General features: G+C 38.5%; 1 protein-coding gene across 2 annotated transcripts in view; it reads right to left on the reverse strand.

The window, feature by feature from the left end:
• Positions 1 to 2,290: 2,290 nt before the first annotated feature.
• Positions 2,291 to 27,801, reverse strand: part of LOC149541868 (transcription factor bHLH155-like) — a 166,575-nt gene continuing 141,064 nt past the window's right edge. For both annotated transcript variants that reach the window (XM_089796945.1, XM_089796946.1), the window contains 3 exons: positions 4,394 to 4,534; positions 4,188 to 4,313; positions 2,291 to 2,723 (listed from right to left, as the gene is read on the reverse strand). In XM_089796945.1, the coding sequence (XP_089653071.1) occupies positions 2,610 to 2,723; positions 4,188 to 4,313; positions 4,394 to 4,534 (381 nt within the window). In that variant the 3' untranslated portion in view covers positions 2,291 to 2,609. The remainder of the gene's footprint in view (positions 2,724 to 4,187; positions 4,314 to 4,393; positions 4,535 to 27,801) is intronic.

The following is a 27,801-nucleotide window of genomic DNA, read 5'->3' on the forward strand; positions in this document are numbered from 1 at the left end:
GATGACCATTTGGTTTAATGCATCTTTTACCCTAAGGAGCCATCTCATAACAATTGTATGAGATGCAAAATAGGTCTTAGCAACCTAAGCAAGTTAACAATATGTCAATTGACAGTAAAATTATAAATTTTAACTAAATTACAAATCCATGAAATTTATTAATTTCAAAAAATTAATTTACCTTCAGCAACTCCAATTTGGAGTATGTTCTAAAAATGGATTACGATGTGGTCATTTGTCACAAACATTTGTATCTCCTTCCCTCTTGGTATGTTTTCTTCACCAATCTATTTGAGTGCCAATCTTCTGCATGACCAAGTTAATGGAGAGTATGGTGCACGAGGTCCAAAAAATGTGGTCATACCTACTCTCAACCAAAGCACCCGCATCCTTGCTGACCACCTGTATAAAATTCTCACTACCCACTATCTTGATGACCTCAGTGAGAATTCTAGAAATCAATTGGGAATCCTTAATTTCCCACTCACAATCAAAAACCTTTAAAAACATTGGCCCTTTGGGGGACATTGCAATCACATTAATCAGTGGTCAATTTCTTGTATCCTTTCGACCATTTGACACAATAGTTAGACCCAAATTTTTCCAAGAGTTTTTGATTAGTTAAAGGTCTTTCTCTATATGTGTCTTCTCTTGTTGCAATATAGTCATATGCACCTTTTCATACACCGAGCTTGTGTAATCAACTAGTGCTTCTTGGATTGCTGCCACCATTTCCTTCCAATATGGTGATCTCACCAAGTTGAAAGGAAGTCCATTCCCATAGAGGTAACGTGCAATAGCTTTATCAACACCGCCTTTTAACTCTATTTTAAAAGTGGTCTGCAATGAGCCTCTTTTGCGGGTTGGAATTCCCACTTCTTCCTCATCCTCTCTTGATACGTGTACTTGCCAGAATAGGTGTTGGGAGGATACAATTGGTTCAGTGGGTGCATGCATCTTTCTCTTTGAGGATGGAGGTTGATAGTAGCTTTTTTTTATCGTTTGACCAATGCATCAACAACTTAGTCTCTTACAAATGAAACTATTTCTACACTAGTCATCCCAATACCATTTTTTCCTTTGCATATTCCAAATCGTTTGCCAGGAGGGCTCATAAAATAAAGCTTCACCTAGGAATATGAGCTATTGAAAGGTTTTCCTTTGTTACTTTCGCAATAATTGCACTTCTAGTAGCGCAAGCCACCTCTTGAAACCTGTGATTCCTTGTTGTATGTCTCCAAAAAGAAGATCCTATATCAACTTTGAAATTATCAGTCCCTTTCTCTCCTTGCCCTCCACTGAACTTTGACTACCACTGGCAGCCATTATTGCACAATAAAATCTGGTTTTTTACAACCTAAAATAAGAAAATAAATAAATTTTAATTAAGAAAACAACTATGAACATCAAGCATACAAGTGCAAAAAAATGAAAAGAACTACTAAAATAGAAACCCAAACTTACTTCTTTATTTCTTCAAACAAAAAAAATTGAAAAAAAACTTTTTAAAAATCATAAAAATACTCAAGAATGGGATCAAACACTTACCTAAAATGCTTAAAATTCCTTTGAGAAAGCTATTTCTTGCCATCTAATCAATCCTCTTCGAAAATGCTCAACTTGCCTTCAAATTGCAAAATGTAGACCGAATGAGAAGTAGCTACAAACAAAGTTACGAAATGACTTGTGAATGCTTCAACATTCACCTTTAGGGTCGTTTTAGGGTTTCCTTGCAAAAAGACCTAAAAAAAGGAATTAGAGCACATGCAAATAATGGAACTTGAGTTGTTTGGCATTTTTTTTGTTTTTTGGGCACTGGGCCCCCGGATGCCCTATGGAGACATCCCGGAAGCTAGCCACAGGCTTCTAGGAAGCTAGCCACAAGCTTCCAAGAAGCCTCCAAGGGGCATCCGGACGCATCCGGCATCCGCCCGCTTCCACCTCTGCTTCCAGCTGCAACCCGGACGAATTGGTACCTTCGGTACTTTCTGATTTCTAAACTGTTATGCTAGCACCTTAACGTATTTGTAAGCCTCCCATAATACCATGAATGCTTAGATGCTCATTTGGAAAGGTTTTCCCTAGACATTCAGAATATATTACTTAATTAAATTACAAGTGCGAACGGTTCGATAGCAATTTCCCCAGCACATATTTCATATGTTAAAATACTGAGGCCATTACAATATTTTCAGTCAGAGTTGTAAATTGAACTTCACAATGACTTAGTCTCAATCTTCCATATGTAAAGAAAGTGAAAACACAATTCACATGGTTAACTGTTTCAACCTGCAGAAAAAACAAATCCTGGAACTTCTAACAATAACTTGCTTTACAGTTTACAGTGATATTCAGAAGAGGTAGACCAATTCATCAGTAAGTCATTAATAGACCTCTTCACATTTGCAAAATCAGAAACTAGATCAACCATGACTTTATTTAAAATAAGTGGCTAGTTAAGTTTGCAACCTCCCAAACATGGCTGAAGGATAATATTGGAAATATCTGTAGTATATTCCATAAATCATTACTACTGCTCCATGTGTCAAATGTGTCAGAGGAGTGTTACAGAAAATTGCTACAGTAAATTGTACAATTGAAGATCATTGTCAATGTCCTGAGACCTGAGTGAAACAGGCTGAATACATGTTGATCTGTTCTTGAGGTTGAAATAATTGCATAAGTGACCACAAAACTTCCATCCTGTGGACATCTTGATTTGCCTGCACGCATACAAGCGATAGACAAGACAGATGTCAAGAGCAAATGACCAATACATATCCCTAGAATTAAATCTAGACTTCTCTAACTTGAAATGTTTATAACGCTAAAAGTTTCTGTTATGGAATTCAAATGGCGACAATTAAGGAGTTTATATATCACTGATAGTTTCTGATATGGAATTTAAATGGTGACAATTAAGGAGTTTTGTTGTGTGCACCTTGCTAGACTATTATTCAGTGATAACCACTTAAAAACACAACACCTATGTGATTTACTGCCATATTATGGGTCAATCAAGAGATAAAGTGTTAACTATTTTCTAAAACTTGACATGTGATAGGTCACACATTCCTAGGGTTTGATTAGGGGTTCTATTACATAATTTGACCAACTTCTATGACTAGATATTGCTCTGTGATTTCACCCTATAAAGGTGGTTCCAAATGATACGCTTTTCAAATAAAAGAGAACAAGAGACTGGAAATTATGCTACCCTAAACATTTATTCCATACCATTCCTCAATTTATTCACAAAATACTCATAGATGTATCTTTCTTCAAAGCATGGAAAGCAGGTTACTTAAAACAGTTCTTTACAGGTCAACAGTTAAGACTTGTTGTCCAAGTCGAGATAGTGTCGAACACATATTCAAGGTGTACAAAACCTTTCGAAATAATTTCAAAAGGCTTTATTTACTCACTAACAGTTGATGTGCCAAAGAAAATGGGCTTGATTCCAACTAAGGTAATAATGGATTCTCTCAAAAAGGTCATATACTGAAGAAAGATCGAACTCCCAAACTATGGGCCCATCACAGAGACACCAAATATTGAAATCATTGTCCTTAGTGGAAATGGGATCCCTAAACCAATTTTCTATTGTTCCTATTCAATCAAGAAAATCTTACATGAGATTCATTATGATATATAGGAAGCCTGAGTTTCAATATTATAATGAAACACAGTGCACAGTGTTCCTTTTCAATCTCTTTCATGAATTTGAAAAACACAATATGAATTTTACTCAACATGCAAAATATTAATACATAATACCTGCTATTGGCAATTAAAAATGGCTGACATTCATTTAACTGCAAGGGGATATCTCCAAATTGGTGAGTATTGACAGTCAATAATCTTTACCCAAAAAATAAACCAGGAAAAACCCTTCATCTGTGTTCATTACTGGTATTACCAACTGTATATGCCTAAAGTTTGTCAATTCAAGAGAAAAGGACTGTCTTCCACTAAGAAAACAATTCGAGAAGTTATCTGATATGATGGTGGTAGGTTTTATCTATTTTTTAGGGAATGCAGAATCTAATAATGTTTGGACTGAGATATAAGGCAAGCAGAAAGAACAAGTCAAGAAGATAACAGATAAATGTCAACACAATTATGATGCGTCTCTACCGATCACAAGCGTAATTCAGTAATAGATCTTTTAACAGTGATAATTCTACCTCAACAATAAAGTGTGACCAGATCTTCTGATTACAAACTTCCATGCTGCCTTTCAAAATAGTAAGCCCTAAGCCCCGAATGATGTCTGCTATTTCAAGAAAGAGTCCTTGTTCCTCACAAATCATCTGCAAACAATAACATTATTTAAAAAAATGGTGAAATTAATCAAGATGATTCAGCTATTGTAAATTATCTTTCATCTAACCTTTACTATCATTTGTCGATGTTGAATCAATTCCTCCACAATAATAGGGCACCCCATAGTTTGACCGCATAGTTCTAGCGCCCAACTAGCACCACCCTCGAGAAAATCACTTGCAGGAATGTGGTCATCCTTATCAAAAACCTTATAATGGAACCAAATAAGACACTTGTGTGTTCAAAACTACATGTGAAATGTTGAAAGCTAAAATAATCTCGACCTTTCTCTATAAAAAAATATCTAATAGGCTCACTCCAAGAACAACTGGAATAGAAAATGCATGTTTTTCCTCCTATAAGTTGAAAGGCATTCTATCATAATCTTAGATGTTCAAGCAGATACACGCTCTAATTTGAATGAAAATGTTCCTAACAAAAGTTATAATAACAGTATTTTTTGTAGATTCCATAAGACTCAAATAATGGAAGTTCTCAAGGATGTTAAAAGTTTCAAATCAGCAAATTGATGACTTAAGGGGTTATAGAATTGAAAAATTGTGATAAAGCATTTGGACATACTAATCAACTAAATCTAAAATATAGTATAAGATAGCAAGACTAAAATAGCAGAAAATGAGATAACGGTTAGAAAAAGGGGACAGTGATCTAAAAGACTAAAATGTATCCAACAGGCCTACTCCAAACACAATTGGAATTAAAAAACACATTTACCTACTCCAAATTATAAGACTTTCCCATAATCAAGCAGACAAGCTTAAATTTGAACAGTATCTTCATATTGAAAGCTATTCTGTGTCTATATATTGTCTTTCTGCAAATTCAAGAAATAAAAATAAAATAGAAATATAATCTCTCAAGAGTATAATTTGTCTTCAGGCCAACCATTTCAGATTTGGAGGAACGAGGGTGTGGAACTATTTACCCTAAATAATTCACACATAAGTGTTAGACCCTTGGCATAAGGATTTGCCATTGATGGCAAAAAGGTAGTTCAAAAAGGCATTGATATTATTTGACATTGGATATTTCTCAGGTATTGGTAATCTGGTACAGGCATTGATATTCATGTTGGACTGGTACTATGACATTGGTTTGGCATTTTCATGACAGTGACATCAAAATGTCTTGCAGCAGTATTGGCATGATTCAGATCAAACTTATGTGGTCATATATACATCATGTTGTAGTGACATGAATTAGATTTTCATTATACACTTATGATATTGAAAAAGGTAAATATATAGTATATTTATTTTAAGGCTTTCTTGGTTCATATTAACAAAGGTTGTGGTAGCACATGAAGGTAAAGTGCTAACACCTTGGTTATTAATGTTTTTCAAAAGCATTAGAATTAAAGATGAAATAATTCCTTTGCGGGCATGTGACATAAAAGAGATAACAAAAGGTTTCAAGCCTCTTCTTGTAGGTAAAATTCATTTTCACTCTTTATTTGTTGGCTCGAATGATAAGCCCTCAAGCTAGGAAACAGTTTTGATAGGTTAGGACATTATATGCAAAACATGGCAATGGCAGTTTTGTGTTAGCAAAGTGCTTGGTCTACTGGCATTTGTTAATCCATGTATTTCAAAGTTATGTTTAGACTCATTGAGTCATTTCTTTAAATAAGGGTTTCCTATCCATGCTTTTATAAGTGATCTTGTTCAATTAGTAAGTTTGTTCAATGGTGTTTAGTTGTGTTTAAAACCAGTAATATTTATTCTTAACTGAAACTTGGAACATTATGAGTTTGTATAACCCAGGTGGGGGTTTGGATTTTACTTGTATAATCTTTTCAAAGTTTTACTTTATACTAAATCTACAAGGGGTAAATGATATAAGCCCTGTTTTGGACTCCTTGACTGTTGGAAATTGTCTGATATACCCATGTTTTTTGTAACCATAGTTGAGGTTTTATGGGAAATAGTTTGTTCTATGATGTAGGGTTAGATCCTAATGTTGTATATGTGCGGTGTGGGGAGGTGCCACAGTGACTGGAATACATTAATACTAATAGCTTCATACAAACCATGCTCCAAGACCAAGGAAAATAGGTGATTGGAGAGAGTACTAAGTATGAAGAATTAATAGAACAAGAAACATACTGCGTATAGTGCCGCCACTGTAGAAGATGTACTTTGGAAGCATATTACCTATAGTGTCATTGTCATAGAAGGATATAACTTGGTACCAAATATAAGAACGAAGCATGAAATGCATTTATCAAGGAATGTTGAATTTCTTATCAAATATGTTAGTCAAAACAAACAATGAAGAGAGTTTGTGAATTATACGAAAACAAGGGAAAATAAATCCAACAATGAAGAGAGTTTGTGAATTATACGAAAACAAGGGAAAATAAATGGGACATACCCAATTAAATCAAAAGGCTCAAACGTAAACTAAAACTAGTACCTTGCCATTAATGGCGGCATTGTAATGTCCCCTCTTTAGTTCGACATGGCATTGATCATGGATTTGCCTATTCCAGACTCTCATAGGCAAATGGTGTGGAAAGAGAGTCAATTCTGCGGATCAGATAGTCATATCTTGCTCTTGAAGAAGTGTTAAGAGGTTATATTTTATCATTATGTGATATTGGGGCCCACATGTTATAATTTTAATTTGAGTTGCACTTTTTATTTTATAAAATTACTTTATTATAAAAAGTGCATTATAATGAGAAATTATAAAGGATGTTTCTAGAAGTTCTAGCAACTTCTTAGAAAAGTGAATAAATAGAGGGCTGGGCCTCTCATTTGGACATGCTTGGATTGGAGAACTCTTCTACTTCTTCATTGTGAAAACATTTGTGGACTTTGGATCTGCAAATTATTCGATCTTTGGGAACGAATCACTCCCTTGGATTGGCGACTTTGAGGGTGTGAAATATCACCTGAATTGTTGCATAATTGGAGTTGGTATTCAGCCATCTCATTGGAGCTTATTGAGAATTCATTGTTAGGGTTTGTTTTTGGTTGGAATAAGGATTTCAGATTTGCCCTATCATTGGAGAAGCATTTGACAAGAGTTTGAAGACAGAATAAGTGCATTTTCAGAATTGGCAAAGCAGAGTTCGGAACCACATAATTGCTCATATCTCCTCAACCCCTTGGAGTTTTTTTTTATGGTTTTACAGGGTTACTACCTAACCGTAGGCGCCCATTTTCCTTGCATTTGGGGGTCCCAAAACCCTAATATTATTTTATTTCAGCAGCCGTACAGGTACGGCCTGGTACGGCCCTGCTAGTTTGGGCAGCAGCAGCAAATTAAGGACAGTTTGGGGGTGCGGTTGGAGGTCTTCATCAACGATCTGCAGCAAAACGTGGTGTTCTTCCATAGTTCTTCAAACCAGGTTCTTGCATTCTGAAATATATGTCAATTTTTGGGTAAATTTGCTGTCATACAGTCATTGTAATAATCAGTCCAGAATTGGTAATAAAATAATTTCAGAATTTATTGCATTGTAATTGAAATATAGTTCAATGGCTTTATATATATTGTAATTCTGTGATTGTATTCTAAAAGTATCAAATTTGAAATTACCATATTCTGAATATTGTTACTGTTACACGCCAAGTGTTTGACAAAATTCCTAAGTTCAGTTTGAGGGTTTCTGTGGCCTTTATAGAGAGGGTCATTACAGTGGTATCAGAGCTATAAGTCCTGCCATCCTGTGGAGGTCTTATAGGGAATTTGGAACAGCTGGATAGGAGGGAAAGTGTTTGACGAAATGTCAAAACACTAAAATCAGAGCATGCGACAAAGGCCTTATAATTTCCGCAATACCAAAGCAAGACAAGATAGGATTTCTGACCTGCAGAGCGAACAGTCTAGCTCATCTATCCAGGTGGACATAGAATCCAGTCATACAGACACAGGGGAGGTATTTTTTGATCAAGACTACAACTACAATATGGATAGAGGCGGGAATGCCGGTCCAGATCCGCAAGAGGAAAGATTTTTACAGTTATTAGACACCCTGGCACAGGGACAGCGATTAGCCGAACAAAGAGCACAAGAACAGAATCAGAGAATGGAGCTTATGATGCAGATGATGGCTCGACAAATGGGGTTGAACGCTAACATAGGTGGAGGAAATAATCAGAATGGTCACAATCAGAATGGGAATAATAAGGATGAGAGACATAATGGAGGCGAACAAATTGGGAACAATTTCGGTCATGCCCCCCAGCAAGCTCGGACAGTAAGTTCGAGGCCTATGATTCCTACATTCCTTCCTAGAGCTCCAGAGCAGCCGGTACCAGAACCCCAGATCACTTACATACAGGATCAGCTGAGGAGAGATTGGGAAGCAGGAGGACCAGATTTTACAGCTACAATCACCTTTAGAGAGTATATGGATGTGCGGATGAAGCATATGCCCCGTGGACAAGACAGGACTCAGAACTATGAGCTACGAAAGAAAGTAGGAAAACTACAGTTACCATATTATGATGGCTCGGGGAAGTCTACAGCAAGAGCTTGGGTTCAAAAGCTTGACACATACTTTCAATTGAATCCTATGTCTGAGGAAGAAGCTATTAAGTATGCAGCAATTCACCTGGATGGGTTAGCACACGAATGGTGGCATCATGGTATGATCACTATGGGTCATGCACACATTACCTCATATGTGGAGTTTACGGAGAGACTGATTGAACGTTTTGATAAGAAAGATCCAGAACTCCATTTCAAGGAATTAGCCCAGCTTAAACAGTGGGGCTCATTGGAAACATACATTTCAGAGTTTCAGAAACTTGCAGTGTTAGTAACAGATGTATCTGAACGAAGGCTATTGGTTTTATTTATGGATGGGTTAGTTGATCTGTTGAGAGGGTGGATTAAAGCTCTCAACCCTCCCACTTTGCAAGAAGCCATTAAGAAAGCTCGTGACATGGATTCCTCTTCAGCTTCTAAAAATAAATTTCAGGCAAAGAGTTTCCCTTCAGGAAAAGATAAGGACAGGAAACCCTTTCATAGAGAGGCACAGCTACCTAAGGAAGAAAGTAAGAGGCTGGACAAGGAGACACTTAATGACTTGCGTAGGAAGAAGCTATGCTTCTATTGCAAAGGCCCGTATGAGTACGGCCATGACTGTCCTATGAGGCCAAAAGGGAAGGCCAACCGGGCAATGTGGGCTTATTACGAAGGCTCAGATTCAGATGGTTCAGAACATCATGATGAGGATTCTGATGAAGCAGAGGGAGAGCAGGAGATAGACAGTGCAGGGCAAAGGCAGGAAACAGAGCTACATTTACAGGAAGAACGACTGTCTAGTATCCAGAGAGAGGGATCTTTCAGACTTCAGGGAGTCTTGGCTGGACAGAAGGTTATTACATTGTTGGACACAGGTGCCACGCATAATTTCATTGATGCACGATTTGTAGAGAAGCGTGGACTCATTACTAAGGAGTTCGAAGGACTAAGAGTCAAGGTAGCTGATGGATACACTCTTCGTTGTGACAGGATGGTACGAGACTTACCTTTGCGCTTGAACAACTGAGTTTAAGGCGGATTATCATGTGGTCAACATGGGTGACATGGACATAGTACTTGGGATGCAGTGGCTACATTCATTGAAGGTGGTTACCCTGAGATTAGAGGATATGGAGATACAATTCGAAATAAATGGTAGGATTCATGTGCTAAAGGCTATCCGTAATGGAGACATCAGGACTATCTCATTTAGGCGGCTGGAGAGATTAACTAGGCATAATGATATAGAGTGGGCAGCAGTTTGTACTTTGATACCTACACAGGAGGAGCAACATAAGGTGGAATATCATCCTGATATTCAGAAGTTGAGGATTAAGTACGAAAAGGTATTCAGTGAGATTCCACCAAGCAGGCCACCGGACAGAGGTATTGAGCATATTATTGAACTGGAGGAAGGTGCTAAACCTATCATGATCACACCATATCGACATCCAAAGCGACTCAAGGATGAGATCGAAAGGACCATTGAGGAGTTGCTAGCTATGGGGCACATCCGACCTAGTAAGTCACCTTTTGCATCTTCTGTTGTTTTGGTAAAAAAGAAGGATGGAACGCTTCGGATGTGTATTGATTACAGGGCATTAAATAAGAGAACCATTAAGAACAGGTATCCTATTCCTCGCATTGATGAGTTGATAGATGAATTGCATGGGGCCTGTTATTTCACGAAAATTGATTAGAGATCAGGATATCACCAGATCAGAGTCCGTGAACAGGATATTGAGAAAACTGCTTTCAGATGTCATTGTGGGCACTTTGAGTTTGTAGTCATGCCTTTCGACCTGACCAATGCACCTGCCACTTTCCAGTCCACTATGAACAGAGTTTTCCACCATCAGTTGAGGAAATTCGTGCTGGTGTTTTTTGATGACATTTTGATCTATAGCCGATCATGGCAGGAGCATCTAGAGCATTTGGAGACGGTGTTGAGCATTCTACAGAAGGAGTCCTTGTATGCAAAGGAGTCCAAATGTGACTTAGGGATGACCGAGCTGTTATATTTAGGACACATCATTAGTGCAGAGGGAGTGCGGATGGATCCTGAAAAGATTCGCGCTATTGTTGATTGGCCTCCACCAGAGAACCTTACACAGTTAAGGGGGTTCCTTGGTTTATGTGGTTTTTATCGCAGGTTTGTCAGTGGCTACTCATGACATGCAGCTCCCATGACAGATTTACTGGAAAAAGGGGAATTTGTGTGGACTCAGAAGGCACAGGACTGTTTTATGAGATTTAAGGAGATAATGACTACGTGCCCAGTTCTAGCATTACCTGATTTCACGAAGCCATTTGAGCTTCAATGTGATGCATCTGGAGAGGGAGTAGGTGTTGTACTTATGCAGAATAAGCACCCCATAGCTTATGAGAGCAGGAAGCTCAGAGGCCCTGAGCATTCATTCAGTATATATGATAAGGAGATGTTGGCCATCATGCATGCTTTGGCCAAATTCAGACAATATCTTGTGGGTAGCAAGTTTTGTATTAAAACTGATCATAACAGTCTGAGGCATTTCTTGGGACAGCAGGACCTGAATGATCGCCAACAAAAGTGGGTAAGTAAGTTGCAGGCATATGATTTTGACATCTCATATGTCAAGGGAACTCAGAATGTTGTTGCAGATGCTCTATCTCGAAGGCCACACCTCACTCTTATGGTTCAGATATCAGAGGATTGGCAACACTTGATTATAGCAGAGTATGCCAGGGATACATGGGCCTCCGATATAGTAGAGGGAACAGTGATTGATACCAGATACACACTTGTGGATGATTTGATAATTTACAAGAACATGATCTACCTAGTCCCAAGATCGAAGGTTAAGCAACTGATTATGAGAGCACTTCACGACTCACCGACAGCAGGCCATCCCAGGTACTTCAAGACTTACAAGTCAGTTCGAGAGCGGTTCACTTGGAAAGGGCTGAAAGCTGACGTTTTGCAGTATGTTCGAGAGTGTCTTGTTTGCCAGCAAAACAAACAAGAACACAGCTATCCGGCAGGGCTCCTACAGCCACTTCCAATTCCCGACAGGAAGTGGGAATGCATCTCCATGGACTTTATCACAGGTTTGCCCAAGGTACAAGGACGAGATTGTATTTATGTGGTGGTAGATAGATTAACGAAATATGCTCATTTCTTTCCTATCACCACTGGACATTCAGCAGCTCAGGTGGCAGAGGTTTTCTTTCGGGAGGTTTTTAGATTGCACGGCTTGCCTCAGAACATTGTGAGTGATAGGGATAGCCGTTTCATGAGTCACTTTTGGCAGGAGGTATTCCGGTTATGTGGCACGGAGCTTACACCTATGAAGCACCTAGTTTCTTGGATTTGTTGTTGAGCGACAGCCGGGTACCCAGTGCAGGTGAATTATTACAGGAGAGTAAGGATATAGTTGCTACCCTCAAAGACAATATTGCAAGAGCTCAGAACCAGCAGAAGCAGTATGCAGACCAGAAGAGAACTGAGCGTAGTTTTGAGGTAGATGATATGGTTTACCTCATGTTGCAGCCATATAGGCAATCTACTCTTAAGAAGAGTGGGGCAGAGAAACTTAAGCCACGCTATTATGGACCATTCAGGATTATCAGGCGAGTTGGTGAAGTGGCTTATGAGTTGGAGCTTCCCGCAGACAGCAGAGTGCACAATGTGTTTCATGTGTCACGCCTCAAGAAGGCGTTGAGTCAGAATGTGGTGCCTTCTGCAGTATTACCTCCTTTAGACGATGAGGGAAAATTGATTTTAGTACCAGAATCCATCCTGGAGAGCAGAGAAAAGCAGCTTCGTAGAAGGGTGATCAGAAAATACTTGGTTAAGTGGAAAGATTTACCTGTTGAGGATGCTACTTGGGAGGGGGAGGCTATTTTGTAGCACCCGGCGTTGAGATTGCTTGAGGCCAAGCAATTTCAGGAGGGGCGGACTGTAATGTCCCCTCTTTAGTTCGACATGGCATTGATCATGGATTTGCCTATTCCAGACTCTCGTAGGCAAATGGTGTGGAAAGAGAGTCAATTTTGCGGATCAGATAGTCATATCTTGCTCTTGAAGAAGTGTTAAGAGGTTATATTTTATCATTATGTGATATTGGGGCCCACATGTTATAATTTTAATTTGAGTTGCACTTTTTATTTTATAAAATTACTTTATTATAAAAAGTGCATTATAATGAGAAATTATAAAGGATGTTTCTAGAAGTTCTAGCAACTTCTTAGAAAAGTGAATAAATAGAGGGCTGGGCCTCTCATTTGGACATGCTTGGATTGGAGAACTCTTCTACTTCTTCATTGTGAAGACATTTGTGGACTTTGGATCTGCAAATTATTCGATCTTTGGGAACGAATCACTCCCTTGGATTGGCGACTTTGAGGGTGTGAAATATCACCTGAATTGTTGCATAATTGGAGTTGATATTCAGCCATCTCATTGGAGCTTATTGAGAATTCGTTGTTAGGGTTTGTTTTTGGTTGGAATAAGGATTTCAGATTTGCCCTATCATTGGAGAAGCATTTGACAAGAGTTTGAAGACAGAATAAGTGCATTTTCAGAATTGGCAAAGCAGGGTTCGGAACCACATAATTGCTCATATCTCCTCAACCCCTTGGAGTTATTTTTTATGGTTTTACAGAGTTACTACCTAACCGTAGGCGCCCATTTTCCTTGCATTTGGGGGTCCCAAAACCCTAATATTATTTTATTTCAGCAGCCGTACAGGTACGGCCTGGTACGGCCCTGCTAGTTTGGGCAGCAGCAGCAAATTAAGGACTGTTTGGGGGTGCGGTTGGAGGTCTTCATCAACGATCTGCAGCAAAACGTGGTGTTCTTCCATAGTTCTTCAAACCAGGTTCTTGCATTCTGAAATATATGTCAATTTTTGGGTAAATTTGCTGTCATACAGTCATTGTAATAATCAGTCCAGAATTGGTAATAAAATAATTTCAGAATTTATTGCATTGTAATTGAAATATAGTTCAATGGCTTTATATATATTGTAATTCTGTGATTGTATTCTGAAAGTATCAAATCTGAAATTACCATATTCTGAATATTGTTACTGTTACACGCCAAGTGTTTGACAAAATTCCTAAGTTCAGTTTGAGGGTTTCTGTGGCCTTTATAGAGAGGGTCATTACAGGCATATAAACTATTCTCTTGCAGCATGGCTACCACCAAAGTGTTAGGGGAGATAGGTATTCAACCCTCATAAAACAAGATGCGAGGTGTGGAAGAATCATTTCCAATTTTAGTGACCAAGTATCTAGACAATTCTCCACACCAAGTTGTAGTAATCTAGTTACAATATTAATGTATAATTGTCATTTGGAGACCCCCACATAGTTTACTTGATATGGAGAATATTGCATATGTAATGATGAAGAGAATGTAAAAGAATATTTCAGGTCTACGAAGGGTTAGATGGATAGATATACAAATCATTCTTGAGAAAATATATAAGACTTATGTGAAAAGTAATCCAGCACATGCACTAAATTCATGAAAAATAGATGGGTAGAAAGGTTAAAAAGTGTATAGAATGTTTCAAGATTGTGAAAGGTTCCATAGGCAGATTCGAGTGTTATATAAGCCCACTACCATTCTAACACACCTGTGAAGAAATTTTTGTAGCAAACTTGAGAGGTTGATTTAAGAAGCAACAAAAACAGCAATAAGGATTAGGCGGAACTCTCTTCACCCCTTGATATCATCAACAAATAAAATTTTGATGAGATAGCTAAGAATCCAATTGAACAAGGAATAGGGAAGCATAGCATTATATCAAGGCTTAGTTCTTGGTAACTAAGTTGCAGCTTTCTCTTTGGCCAATAAGCGTTTCTATTTCTATCCATCAAGGACCAGATCAAGGATCTCTATCAATATGATCTAATGTTGATAACTTCTCTTGAATCTAGTGGATATCTATAGATTGGAATTTGGTTATAAGATATAGTATTATTCTAACATGGTAACATGATACTTGATGACCAAATTGTGATCAACATGAATAAAGTCAACTATCATCTAGCCGAATTAAGCATTCCACAGAAAAAATTCAAAAATGTCTAGTATTGGATGGAATTGTTAAGTTGTGGGTGAGATGCACATCACTAGAGATGAAATAGATGGATTACAGGCTCATTCCTAAAGCAAATTGGAAGAAATATTCCGACTCTATAAAATAGAATGCATGAGAATTTTATGTTGTCGGGGGGAATAATAATCAATGTTCCATTCCCAGTTGAACCAGCTTTAGAGGGGAGATGCTCCATTCTCAAATAACCTAAGGAAAATTCTTATTTACTATTTATAGACCTCCATGTGCAGATAAATATTTCTTATCCTTGAGTGTCACATTTATTTACCCATTATAGTCTCTTTCTTATTTTTATTTCTACACATACTATAAAAAGTTATTTGCCTAGATTTTTTCCTTTACGTTTGGGGATGTTCTTCCAGGAAAATTAGGTTGGTACTTTATACATGCTGCCAAATATTGGTAGACTCAATCTTATGATAGTAGCTCCAAACAAGCCGTGATTTGAAATTCATTAGTCATTTGATGATAAGGTTGGATAAAGTGAGGCTCTTGAAGCAAATATCTTTGATGGTTGAGATTATAAGTATCCCTATATATAAAGAGGGAATCTATCACTTCATTAGAGACAACACGGGAGCTTAGAAGATTGATACTCAGAGGGAGTCTAGAAATACGTGTGTGACTGCATGCTTTTGATACTCGAAGGGAGTCTAGAAGTACATCATGAGGAAATAATGACTTATCACCAGAAAGTTGGAAGATCGATATCAGATTCAGAGGGAGTCCGACAGGCATCCTTGGGCGAAGAGAGCCTCTAAGGAAGTAACTCCAGGACCTAACTTCCCAAGATCATTGTTTAGAGAGAATTTTGAAGTGTGATCTATTGTGAATGATATCTTCTCTATGAGGGAGAAGTTCTAAGTGAAATTCATTGTAATGCATTCTTCTCTATGAAAGAGAATTTGAGGTGAAAGCCCTTGTTCTACCCCTTGATTTGGTTCATGGTGTTTACTATTTTGTGTATGTGGATTATGTCATGAAAGGTGATGATCTTTCGTTGATATATATATATATATATATTTTTGGAGGGTTGCTATTGTAAGTTGACGATCTTATGAATGGCTTGACCTATTATCATGACAGACTACATTAATTTGCTATCCCGGAGTGTCGAAGATCATGATACTTGTCATGATAGAGTTCATGACATGTTGATTACTAGTTATCTGATCGACTTCATTAAGTTGTTGTCCCGAAGTTGATATAACATATTCTTTAGGTAGGCATCAAGGATTTAATGCCAATGCACATACCAAAAGAATAAAAGTATGATCAATATCATGTGATTGATATTTCTTGTTGAAACATACTTTGAGTTTGGATTATATTGAAAGATAACATCTAAGTTGATGGATATATGTTGATATCCTTAAATATGCCATTCCAGGAATATCATAATGAGATGATATCTCTTCATATACTTGAGAGCATAATGTGTTCTATAACAATCCTCCCTAGCTAAGAGGGAGTGTTAAGTTTGTAGCTTCAGTTGGATTGATTAGATCATGAAATACATTGTTGATGTAAATCATCATTTAGAAAAATATTCTTATTTATATGGTTATTTATATAATTGTTAATATAGTACTACTATCTAAATGATGATCAACTATAGAGACGTGTGTAGAAATTGATGATGAACAAATTCATAGATCCTTGGATATCCTGCATGCAAATAACCTATTACAAGGAAGAAAGAAAGACAATGAGAGAGAGAAGGGTTTGCTTGATGAATAAGAAGATTGAATTTACCTGTGCAAAATAGAATGAATGAAATTACAACTGATCAATCCTTATGAAGGAGATCAAAAACCTAAAAAGGAATCCCTAAGAGGAAAAAGCCATTTAATAATTACTAATTAATTATAAAATGTGAATGCAAAAAAGCATAAAGGAGAAATGTTAAGAAGGAAGAAAAGGTAATTTAATAAATGAAATTAAATTAACCTTTTCTCTAACACCCCCCTTAAGATAAGCAACAATGCAACTACAAACAATTCAAGGAAACTACAAAGCTGAAAGCAAACTTGGGTCCTGGCAACAAGGCTTGATGGGGTACCCAATCACAACCAAATCTCTATGAAACGGAGAAATAGAAAAAACTCAGTGGGAAAAACTCTACTCCAAAAAGAGATAGAAAAGATGCACAAATGAAACATCTCATGAGAATCTCTCAAGACCATAAGTACATTGAAATCCCCCAATGATAGAAGCTTGTGTAATGTCCCCTCTTTAGTTCGACATGGCGTTAATCGTGGATTTGCCTATTCCAGACTCTCATAGGCAGATGGGGTTGATGAGAGAGTCATTTTTGGCGTTATTTGGTGATTAGATGGCTCATTATGCTCTTGGAGATATTATTTTATTTATATTTTATCATCATTTCTTATACGGGGCCTACATGTTATATTTTTAAGTTGAGTTGCTCTTTTATTTTACAAAGTTATTTATTATTAAAAAAAAAGTGCATTATAATGGGATTTTATAATGGATGTTTCTAGAAGTTCTTAGTAACTTCTTAGAAAAGGATGTCTCTAGAAGTTCTTAGTAACTTCTTAGGAAAGTAGATAAATAGAGGGCTTGGACTCCCATTTGGACACACGGGATTTGGTAACTCAACTACATCTTCTATGAGCATTTGTGGAGCTCGATAGTCTACAAATATTCAGCATAATCCTTGAGAACGATACCTCTCAAGAGATTGCATAACTGAGGAAGTGAAAAACCTTCTGAAGAGTTGCACATTGGAAGTGGTACTCAGCCATTTCATGTTGATCATCATTGGTATAACCAGTTTGGACAGAGATTTGATTGTGGGTTTGAGAGTTTTTGTTGCAAATAGACTTGTGTTTTATTTACACATCAAGAGGATCAGTTTTTGGATATAAATCAGGACATTTCTGAAGCATTTTTGATAGGTCCTATTATGCAACAACGGCATACATTTTTGCTCATAACTCCCAACCAGCTAGGAGTCTGATTTTGTCATTTTTGGAGGTCATTCTACCATCCTAGGCACCTCCATTCCTGCCATTTTCGGCAGCCTAAACCCCAACATTAATTTTTGCTAAGGGTCGTACAGATACGGCTGTACCTACTGGCCGTATAGGGTCTGATCTGGGGCAGTTTTCTAGGCGCAACACAATGGTTATTTCATCAACGTGGTCAATAGCACATAGCACAAAAAAAATCAGGTTCCGTTTGGTTTGCATATGATTGTAAAATTGCATAGAACTTATTCAGACATAAGGGTTTAAAAAGTCAGTCATGGTATAATAATCTTTGCATTAGAATTCAATCAGTTGTATTCAGTTTTGTCCTATGGTGTGAGATAGGGAAAATGATAATCAGTCTATTCAATAGGTTGTTAGCATAGTATCAAATAATTGCACCAAAAATTTTGAAGTGTAATTGTCCTCAATATTGAATGCATATATATAAATATTGGTACTGTTTTTTCTATTGTGTGGTTTTGGCAACAACAATTCCTGCAAGCAGTTGTTTATTATCAGCAGTATTGTTACGTGCATGCCAAGTGTTTGACGAATTCTCCTAGAATATATTCACAGCAGTACAGTCCGGATTGCATGCCAAGTGTTTGACAAAATTCCTTACTACAGCATTGGCAGTTGTTAGTGGTCTTTCAACAAGGATCTTTACAGTAGTATTAGAGCTAGATTATCCTGCCATCCTAGTGGGTACAAACACAATGAAAAGGTGGTGATATGACACATTGGAATGTTCAATCTTTAACTCATCACTATAATTTAAGAAGAACTAGGGCTCGTCTAAACACAGGACGAGGAATAGGGAAATCTAGAGGATCATATTGATACAGGTGAACAGGTTATTGGCAATATGGAAGACAGGAATACTAGGGATTCTAGAGAGGACAAATTTTTACAGTTATTAGAGACCTTGGCACAGGGACAGCTATTAGCAGAACAAAGGGCACAAGAACAGAATCAGAGATTGGAACTTATGATGCAGATGATGGCTCGTCAAATGGGGTTGAATGCTAACATGGGTGGTAGAAATAATCAAAATGGTAATAATCCGAACGGGAATAACTAAGATGGGACATAAAATAGAGGTGAACAAGTTGGGAACAATTTCGGTCATGTACCCTAGCAAGCTAGGACAGCGAGTTCAAGACCTATGATTCCCACCTTTCCTCCTAGAGCTCCAGAGCAGCCAGAACCAGAGCTCTCGATCATTGATATACAGGATCAGCTGAGGAGAGATTGAGAAGCTGGAGGACCAGACTTTACTGCTACAATCACCTTTAGGGAGTATATAGATGTGCAGATGAAACATATGCCACGTGGACACGACAGGAACCAGAATTATGAGCTACGGAATAAAGTAGGGAAACTTCAGTTACCATGTTATGATGGCTCGAGGAAGTCTACAGCAAGAGCTTGGGTTCAAAAGCTTGACACATACTTTCAATTGAACCCTATGCCTAAAAAAGAAGCTATTAAGTATGCAACAATTCATCTGGATGCGTTATCACACGAGTGGTGGCATCATGGTATGGTCACTATGGGTCATGCACACATTACCTCATATGTGGAGTTTACGGAGAGACTGATTGAACGTTTTGATAGGAAGGATCAAGAACTCCATTTCAAGGAGTTAGCTCAGCTTAAACAGTGGGGATCATTGGAAACATACATTTCAAAGTTTCAGAAACTTGCAGTGTTAGTAACAGATGTATTTGAACGAAGGATACTGGTTCTATTTATGGATGGGTTAGCGGATCCATTGAGAGGGTGGATTAAAGCTCTCAACCCTCCCACTTTGCAGGAAGCCATTAAGAAAGCTCGTGACATGGATTCCTCTTCAGCATCTAAAAATAAATTCCAGGCAACGAGTTTCCCTTCGAGAAAAGATAAGGACAAGAAACTTTTTCATAAAGAGGCTCAGCTACCTAAGGAGAAAAGTAAGAGGTTGGACAATGAGACACTTAATGACCTGCATAGGAAGAAGCTATGCTTCTATTGCAAAGGTCCCTATGAGTATGGCCATGACTGTCCTATGAGGCCTAAAGGGAAGGCCAACCGGGCGATGTGGGCTTATTATGAGGGTTCAGATTCAGATAGCTCAGAAAACCATGATGAGGATCCTAATGAAGCAGAGGGTGAGCAGGCGATAGATAGTGGAGAGCAAAAGAATGAACCAGAGTTACATTTACAGGAGGCATGTCTGTCTAGTATCCAGAGAGAGGGATCTTTCAGACTTCGGGGAGTCTTGGCTGGGCAAAAGGTTATTACATTGTTGGACACAAGTGCCACGCATAATTTCATTGATACACGATTTGTGGAGAGGCGTGGACTCATTACTGAGGAGTTTGAGGGACTGAGAGTCAAGTTAGCTGATGGATATACTCTTCGTTGTGACAGGATGGTACGAGATCTACCTTTGCGCCTAAACAACTATGAGTTTAAGGCGGACTATCATGTGGTCAACATGGGTGACATGGACATAGTACTTGGGATGCAGTGGCTACATTCTTTGAAGGAGGTTACCCTGAGACTGGAGGATATGGAGATACAATTCGAGGTGGATGGCAGGACTCATGTGCTGAAGGCTATTCGTAATGGTGATGTGAGGACTATCTCATTTATGCGGATGGAGAGATTAACCAGGCATAATGATATAGAGTGGGCAGCAGTTTGTAATTTGATGCCTACACAGGAGGAGCAACATAAGGCTGAATATCATCCTGATATTCAGAAATTGAGGATTAAGTACGAGAAGGTATTCAGTGAGATTCCACCAGGCAGGCCACCAGACAAAGGCATTGAGCATATTATTGAGTTGGAGGAAGGTGCTAAGCCTGTCATGATCACACCATACCAGCACTTAAAGCAACTCAAGGATGAGATCGAGAGGACCATTGAGGAGTTGCTAGCTATGGGGCACATCCAACCAAGTAAGTCACCTTTTGCATCTTCTATTGTTTTGGTAAAAAAGAAGGATGGAACTCTTCAAATGTGTATTGATTACAGGGAGTTAAATAAGAGAACTATTAAGAACAGGTATCCCATTCCTCGCATTGATGAGTTGATAGATGAATTGCATGGGGCTTGTTATTTCACGAAAATTGATTTGAGATCAGGATATCACCCAGATCAAAGTCCGTGAATAGGATATTGAGAAAACTGCTTTCAGATGTCATTGTGGGTACTTCGAGTTTGTAGTCATGCCATTCAGTTTGACCAATGCACCTACCACTTTCCAGTCCACTATGAACAAGGTTTTCCACCATTAGTTGAGGAAATTCGTGCTGGTGTTTTTTGATGACATTTTGATCTATAGCCGATCATGGCAGGAGCATCTAGAGCACTTGGAGACGGTGTTGAGCATTCTACAGAAGGAGTCCTTGTATGCCAAGGAGTCCAAATGTGACTTAGGGATGACAGAGCTGTTATATCTAGGACACATCATTAGTGCAGATGGAGTGTGGATGGATCCTAAAAAGATTTGCGCTATTGTTGATTGGCCTCCACCAGTGAACCTTACACAGTTGGAGGGGTTCCTTGGTTTATGTGGTTTCTATCGCAAGTTTCTCAATGGCTATTCACGACATGCGGCTCCCATGACAGATTTGCTAAAAAAAGGGGCATTTGTGTGGACTCAGGAGGCACAGGACTATTTTATGAGATTCAAAGAAATAATGATGACGTGCCTAGTTCTAGCATTGCTTGACTTCACGAAGCCATTTGAGCTTCAATGTGATGCACCTGGAGAGGGAGTAGGTGTTGTACTCATGCAAAATAAGCACCCTATAGCTTATGAGAGCAGGAAGCTCAGAGGTCCCGAGCGTTCATTCAGTATAAATGATAAGGAGATGTTGGCCATCATGCATGCTTTGGCCAAATTCAGACAGTATCTTGTGGGTAGAAAGTTTTGTATTAAAACTGATCATAACAGTTTGAGGCATTTCTTGGGACAGCGGGACCTGAATGATCGCCAGCAGAAGTGGGTAAGTAAGTTGCAGGCATATGATTTTGACATCACATATGTCAAGGGAACTCAAAATGTTATTGCAAATGCTCTACCTCGAAGGCCACACCTCACTTCTATGGTTCAGATATCAGAGGATTGGCGACACTTGATTATAGAAAAGTATGCCAAGGATACATGGGCCTCTGATATAGTGGAGGGAACAGTGATTGATACCAGATACACACTTGTAGATGATTTGATCATTTACAAGAACAGGATCGACTTAGTCCCAGAATCGAAGGTTAAGCAGCTGATCTTGAGAGCACTTCACGACAAAGCGACAGTGAGCCATCCCGGGTACTTCAAGATTTACAGGTCAATTCGAGAGCGGTTCACTTGGAAGGGGCTGAAAACTGATGTTTTGCAGTACGTTCGAGAGTGTCTTGTTTGCCAGCAGAACAAACAAGAACACACCTATCCGACAGGGCTCCTACAGCCACTTCCGATTCTTGACAGGAAGTGGGAGTGCATCTCCATGGACTTTACCACGAGTTTGCCCAAGGTACAAGGACGGGATTGTATTTATGTGGTGGTAGATAGATTAACGAAATATGCTCATTTTTTCCCTATCACCACTACATACTCAGCAACTCAGGTAGTAGAGGTCTTCTTCCGAGAGGTTTTCAGATTGCACGGCTTGCCTCGGAACATTGTGAGTGATAGGGATAGTCGTTTCATGAGTCTTTTCTAGCAGGAGGTATTCCGATTATGTGGCACTGAGTTTACACCCAACACTAGCTATCACCCACAAACTGATGGTCAAACAGAGATTGTGAACAAATGGGCGGAAGGGTATTTAAGGAATTATGTGGCAGCTCAGCAGTGAGCTTGGGTCAGGTGGATATATCTCTACGAGTATTGTTACAATACTACATATCACATAACTATACAGATGACACCCTTCATGGCACTTTATAGTTATGAGGCACCCAGTTTCTTGGATTTGTTGTTGGGTGACAGCCGGGTACCCAGTGCAGGTGAATTATTACAAGAGAGTAAGGATATAGTTGCTACTCTCAGAGACAATATTGCTAGAGCTCAGAACCAATAGAAGCAGTATGCAGACCAGAAGAGGACTAAGCGTAGTTTTGAGGTAGATGATATGGTTTACCTCATGTTGCATCCATACAGGTAGTCTACTCTTAAGAAGAGTGGTGCAGAGAAACTCAAGCCACGCTATTATGGACCATTCAGGATTGTCAGGCGAGTAGGCGAGGTGGCTTATGAGTTGGAGCTTCCCACGGACAGCAGAATACACAATGTGTTTCATGTGTCATGTCTCAAGAAGGCGTTGGGTTAGAATGTGGTGCCTTTTGTAGTATTACCTCCCTTAGATGATGAGGGAAAATTGATCTTAGTGCCAGAATCCATCCTGGAGAGCAGAGAAAAGCAGCTTCGCAGGAGGGTGATCAGAGAATACTTGGTTAAGTGGAAAGATCTACCTATGGAGGATGCTACTTGGGATGGGGAAGCTATTTTGCAATATCCGGCATTGAGATTGCTTGAGGCCAAGCAATTTCAGGAGGGGCGGACTGTAATGTCCCCTCTTTAGTTCGACAAGGTGTTAATTGTGGATTTGCCCATTCCAAACTCTCATAAGCAGATGGGGTTGATGAGAGAGTCATTTTTGGCGTTATTTAGTGATTAGATGGCTCATTATGCTCTTGGAAATATTATTTTATTTATATTTTATCATCATTTCTTATACGGGGCCTACATGTTATATTTTTAAGTTGAGTTGCTCTTTTATTTTACAAAGTTATTTATTATTAAAAAAAAAGTGCATTATAATGGGATTTTCTAATGGATGTTTCTAGAAGTTCTTAGTAACTTCTTAGAAAAGGATGTCTCTAGAAGTTCTTAGTAACTTCTTAGGAAAGTAGATAAATAGAGGGCTTGGCCTCCCATTTGGACACACGCGATTTGGTAACTCAACTACATCTTCTATGAGCATTTGTGGAGCTTGATAGTCTGCAAATATTCAACATAATCCTTGAGAACGATACCTCTCAAGAGATTGCATAACTGAGGAAGTGAAAGACCTTCTGAAGGGTTAAACATTGGAAGTGGTACTCAGCCATTTCTTGTTGATCATCATTGGTATAACCAGTTTGGACAGAGATTTGATTGTGGGTTTGAGAGTTTTTGTTGCAAATAGACCTGTGCTTTATTGACACATTAAGAGGATCAGTTTTTGGATATAAATCAGGACATTTCTGAGGCGTTTTTGACAGGTCCTATTATGCAACAGCGGCATACATTTTTGCTCATAACTCCGAACCAGCTAGGAGTCTGATTTTGTCATTTTTGGAGGTCATTCTACCATCCTAGGCACCTCCATTCCTTCCATTTTCAGCAGCCTAAACCCCAGCATTAATTTTTGCTAAGGGCCGTACAGATACGGCTGTACCTGCTGGCTGTATAGGGTCTGATCTGGGGCAGTTTTCTGGGTGCAGCACAGTGGTTATTTCATCAGAGTGGTCAATAGCACATAGCACAAAAAAAATCAGGTTCCGTTTGGTTTGTATTTGATTGTAAAATTGCATAGAACTTATTCAAACATAAGGGTTTAAAAAGTCAGTCATGGTATAATAATCTTTGCATTAGAATTCAATCATTTGTATTCAGTTTTGTCCTATGGTGTGAGACAGGGAAAATCATAATCAGTCTATTCAATAGGTTGCTTAGCATAGTATCAAATAATTGTACCAGAAATTCTGAAGTGTAATTGTTCTCAATATTGAATGCATATATATAAATATTGGTACTGTTTTTTCTATTGTGTGGTTTTGGCAACAACAATTCCTGCAAGCAGTTGTTTATTATCAGCAGTATTGTTACTTGCATGCCAAGTGTTTGACGGAATTCTCCTAGAATATATTCATAGCAGTATAGTCCAGATTGCATGCCAAGTGTTTGACAAGATTCCTTACTACAGCATTGGTAGTTGTTGGTGGTCTTTCAGCAAGGATCTTTACAGCTTGAGACTCCATAGCCCCTCCAGAATGGCAGAACTCCTATGTCGATGAACATACCAATGTGGCTCCAATCTGAAGGAAACAAAGGCAATCGACAATGGTGATAAAACCCATGTATGTAAGGTGCAGCTGGAAGTCCTAGCTGATGCTTAAAGGAGAAAGCATGAGAATCCTGAAATGAAATCTCCAATTGAGGTGGGATAACAGGTGTGCTGAATCTATCATCTGAGAGGAGATGTGTGTCCTTTGATATATCCTCAACAACTACAATAGGTGGCTCAATGAATGGACCTGCAATAGTAGGCAATGTTGAAGAGTAATCTTGTGCAAGAGATGGAATATGAACAGGTGGTATAGGTGTAGAAGTCACAACACTAGTCTAAGGAACACATAAGTTCAAGCGACCTGACTTCACCTCAGTAGACTCTCGTGAAAAAGGAGAGTGAGTCTCCGATAGTGGAGATGGTGGACCAAAATGTGAGAAGGAATATAGGTAAGAAGCATGGTCAACATTCCCTATAGCAATAATATTTCCTGTTTCACTATCTCTGATGTGCATTGAATCCTATGCAAACTAAATTGTCTTCCCTGTCCCACTATGTGTAATCTGATAAATAAAGAGAAGGTTAGAGGAGAAAGATGGAACACAAAGTACATCATGAAATGTACCATCATCAGTGCCAATAGAACCTTTCCCACATATAGTCATAACAATGTTGTTCCCCATCAAAATGTGTGGAGTAGGAGAAGTCTCAAAAGAAGAGAACAAATCCTGAGAAGATGCCATATGGTGTGAAGCACCTAAATCCAGTAACCATTTAGAAGAGGGTGGAGTAGCAGTTGCACATAGTGCATGACCCTTTCCTATATCTTTACCATCTGATTGAAATGATGATGATGAAGAAGATCTGTGAGAAGTAGAAGGAATATGAATGTTTCACTTCTGAAGGAGAGCTGTCAAATCTGAAACCTGTTTGGCATAGCCATCTAACTTCTTCTCATAGCAATGTGACTCATCATGATTAGGCTTATTACAATAAGCACACTTTGGCCTTTCTGGCTTAAGTTTACCCCCTTTAGGAGGAGGAGGTGGCCCTGACGAACTGTGAGTGCTAGAATCATTCTGAGACTCTGTAGAATGAGATTCTGTTGCTTCTCCTTCGTCCTTGAAGATGGCCAAGCTACCAATGCATAAGTCTATGAGCCATGAGAAAATCCAACTAAGAGGGCTTAGCCTGCTTTCGAGTCAAACGATTACAAAAAACCTCAAAGGATGGCATGGTAAATCTGTTACCCAAAGCATCTTTGGTGGAATTGAAGGTAGAAGCAAAAATTTGAAAGTTTCCACGCAGCTTCGAAAGAAAGAGATAAATGCACTCATTTCTATCTTGGTCTTCCTACAACCCTGCAATAAAGATCTCTGTTGATTAAACTTCATCAAGAAGTCCTCAATAGAAGGAAAAAAATCTGGTACAAGAGAGGTAAGCTCTGCCTCAATCCGAAGTGCCCTAAACTCATTCACTGTACCAAACAAGCCTTCAAGCTTGGTCCACATAGCTAGAGGGTATTGCACCCATCAAGATGTTGCATGACTTCAAAAGGCCTCTATAAAAATGGCTGCACTACATCTAAACAAGATCACAACCCTTTTGACCAGAGAAGCCGTGTCATCAAAGTCTTCCATGTGTGATAGTTATGACGGGTCAGAAGTTCTAGACAAGAAGAGGTCTCAGCCATTGTTTTAGAAGTTGTTGGATTGTTTTTGAAAAAAGTTTTAGTTTGCTGATGTAAATAACAGAAACAATAATACAAAACACCCCCCTACAATACAAAAAATCAAACCCCAGCTACTAGAAGGAATGCGTAAACAAGAAGAGAGCAAAAAAACTTCGATTTAGAATCACATGTACCTTTGAGGAATACTGATGAAAAATATCAGAGAATCTGAATAGGGCTCGAAAAGAGCGTTCTGACACTTTTTCTAGATCGAAAGATGGAGCTATAACAAACAAATTATGCCCCCCGGAAGATGACAGACATCAACAAACTTCAAGCATAAAAACAAGTACCAAACTGGAAAATAATCCCAAAAATACCCATACCATTGTCTCCATCTCTGAATCAGCTTTTTGAAGCTTCTTTCGAATCGAAAAAAGACCCCTGTATGCTCAAGCTATCACAAAAAAACCAACAATAGTTCTTTGGGACAAAACAAATTAAACAATGAAGGGTGAATGACCATCAAATTTCGGCATGAAAAATGTTGATGTCAGCACCTGCGCATATGTCAGCGAATGTACTGCTCATGTCAGCACTTTTAAATTGCTTTTTGATTTGTTTTTTGCATTTCTAGTTTTTAAAACATTTTGCATGGGCAATTTTTTTTTAAATGTTTTCCAACGCTTTATTAGAAAATCTATTTAAAAAAAATCTTGATTTATTTTTAATAAAAAATAAATAGCTGCCTTGGGAAGCATGTTAGATCTAGGGGCAAAAATTTTCTTGCCTCATATTTCAACTGTCCTAATTGGACGTGTCTTATATGAAAATAGGGGTTATTGGACGTTCTGAGCACAACAATGAGGTCTATTTTTGCTCAAAGTGATCCAAAAAATAGAGAGCCCCCATTTTCACACAAAAAATTGAAAAATCCCAAATTTTTTTTGTCAAACCCTCGTTCTTCTTTTTCTTCAGATGAGGATAGGTAACCACAGTCAAGGCTCTGATACCATGTAGAATTTGATGAAAAAATTCATAAATCCTTGGATATCTTGCATGCAAATAACATGTTACAAAGAAGAAAGAAAGATAGAGAGAGAGAAGGGTTTGCTCGATAAACAATAAGATTGAATTTACTTGTGCAAAACAGTATG

The sequence above is a fragment of the Cupressus sempervirens genome, chromosome 8 (assembly GCF_028749045.1).
Source record: "Cupressus sempervirens isolate cs-2001-9-10 chromosome 8, ASM2874904v1, whole genome shotgun sequence".
NCBI lineage: Eukaryota > Viridiplantae > Streptophyta > Pinopsida > Cupressales > Cupressaceae > Cupressus > Cupressus sempervirens.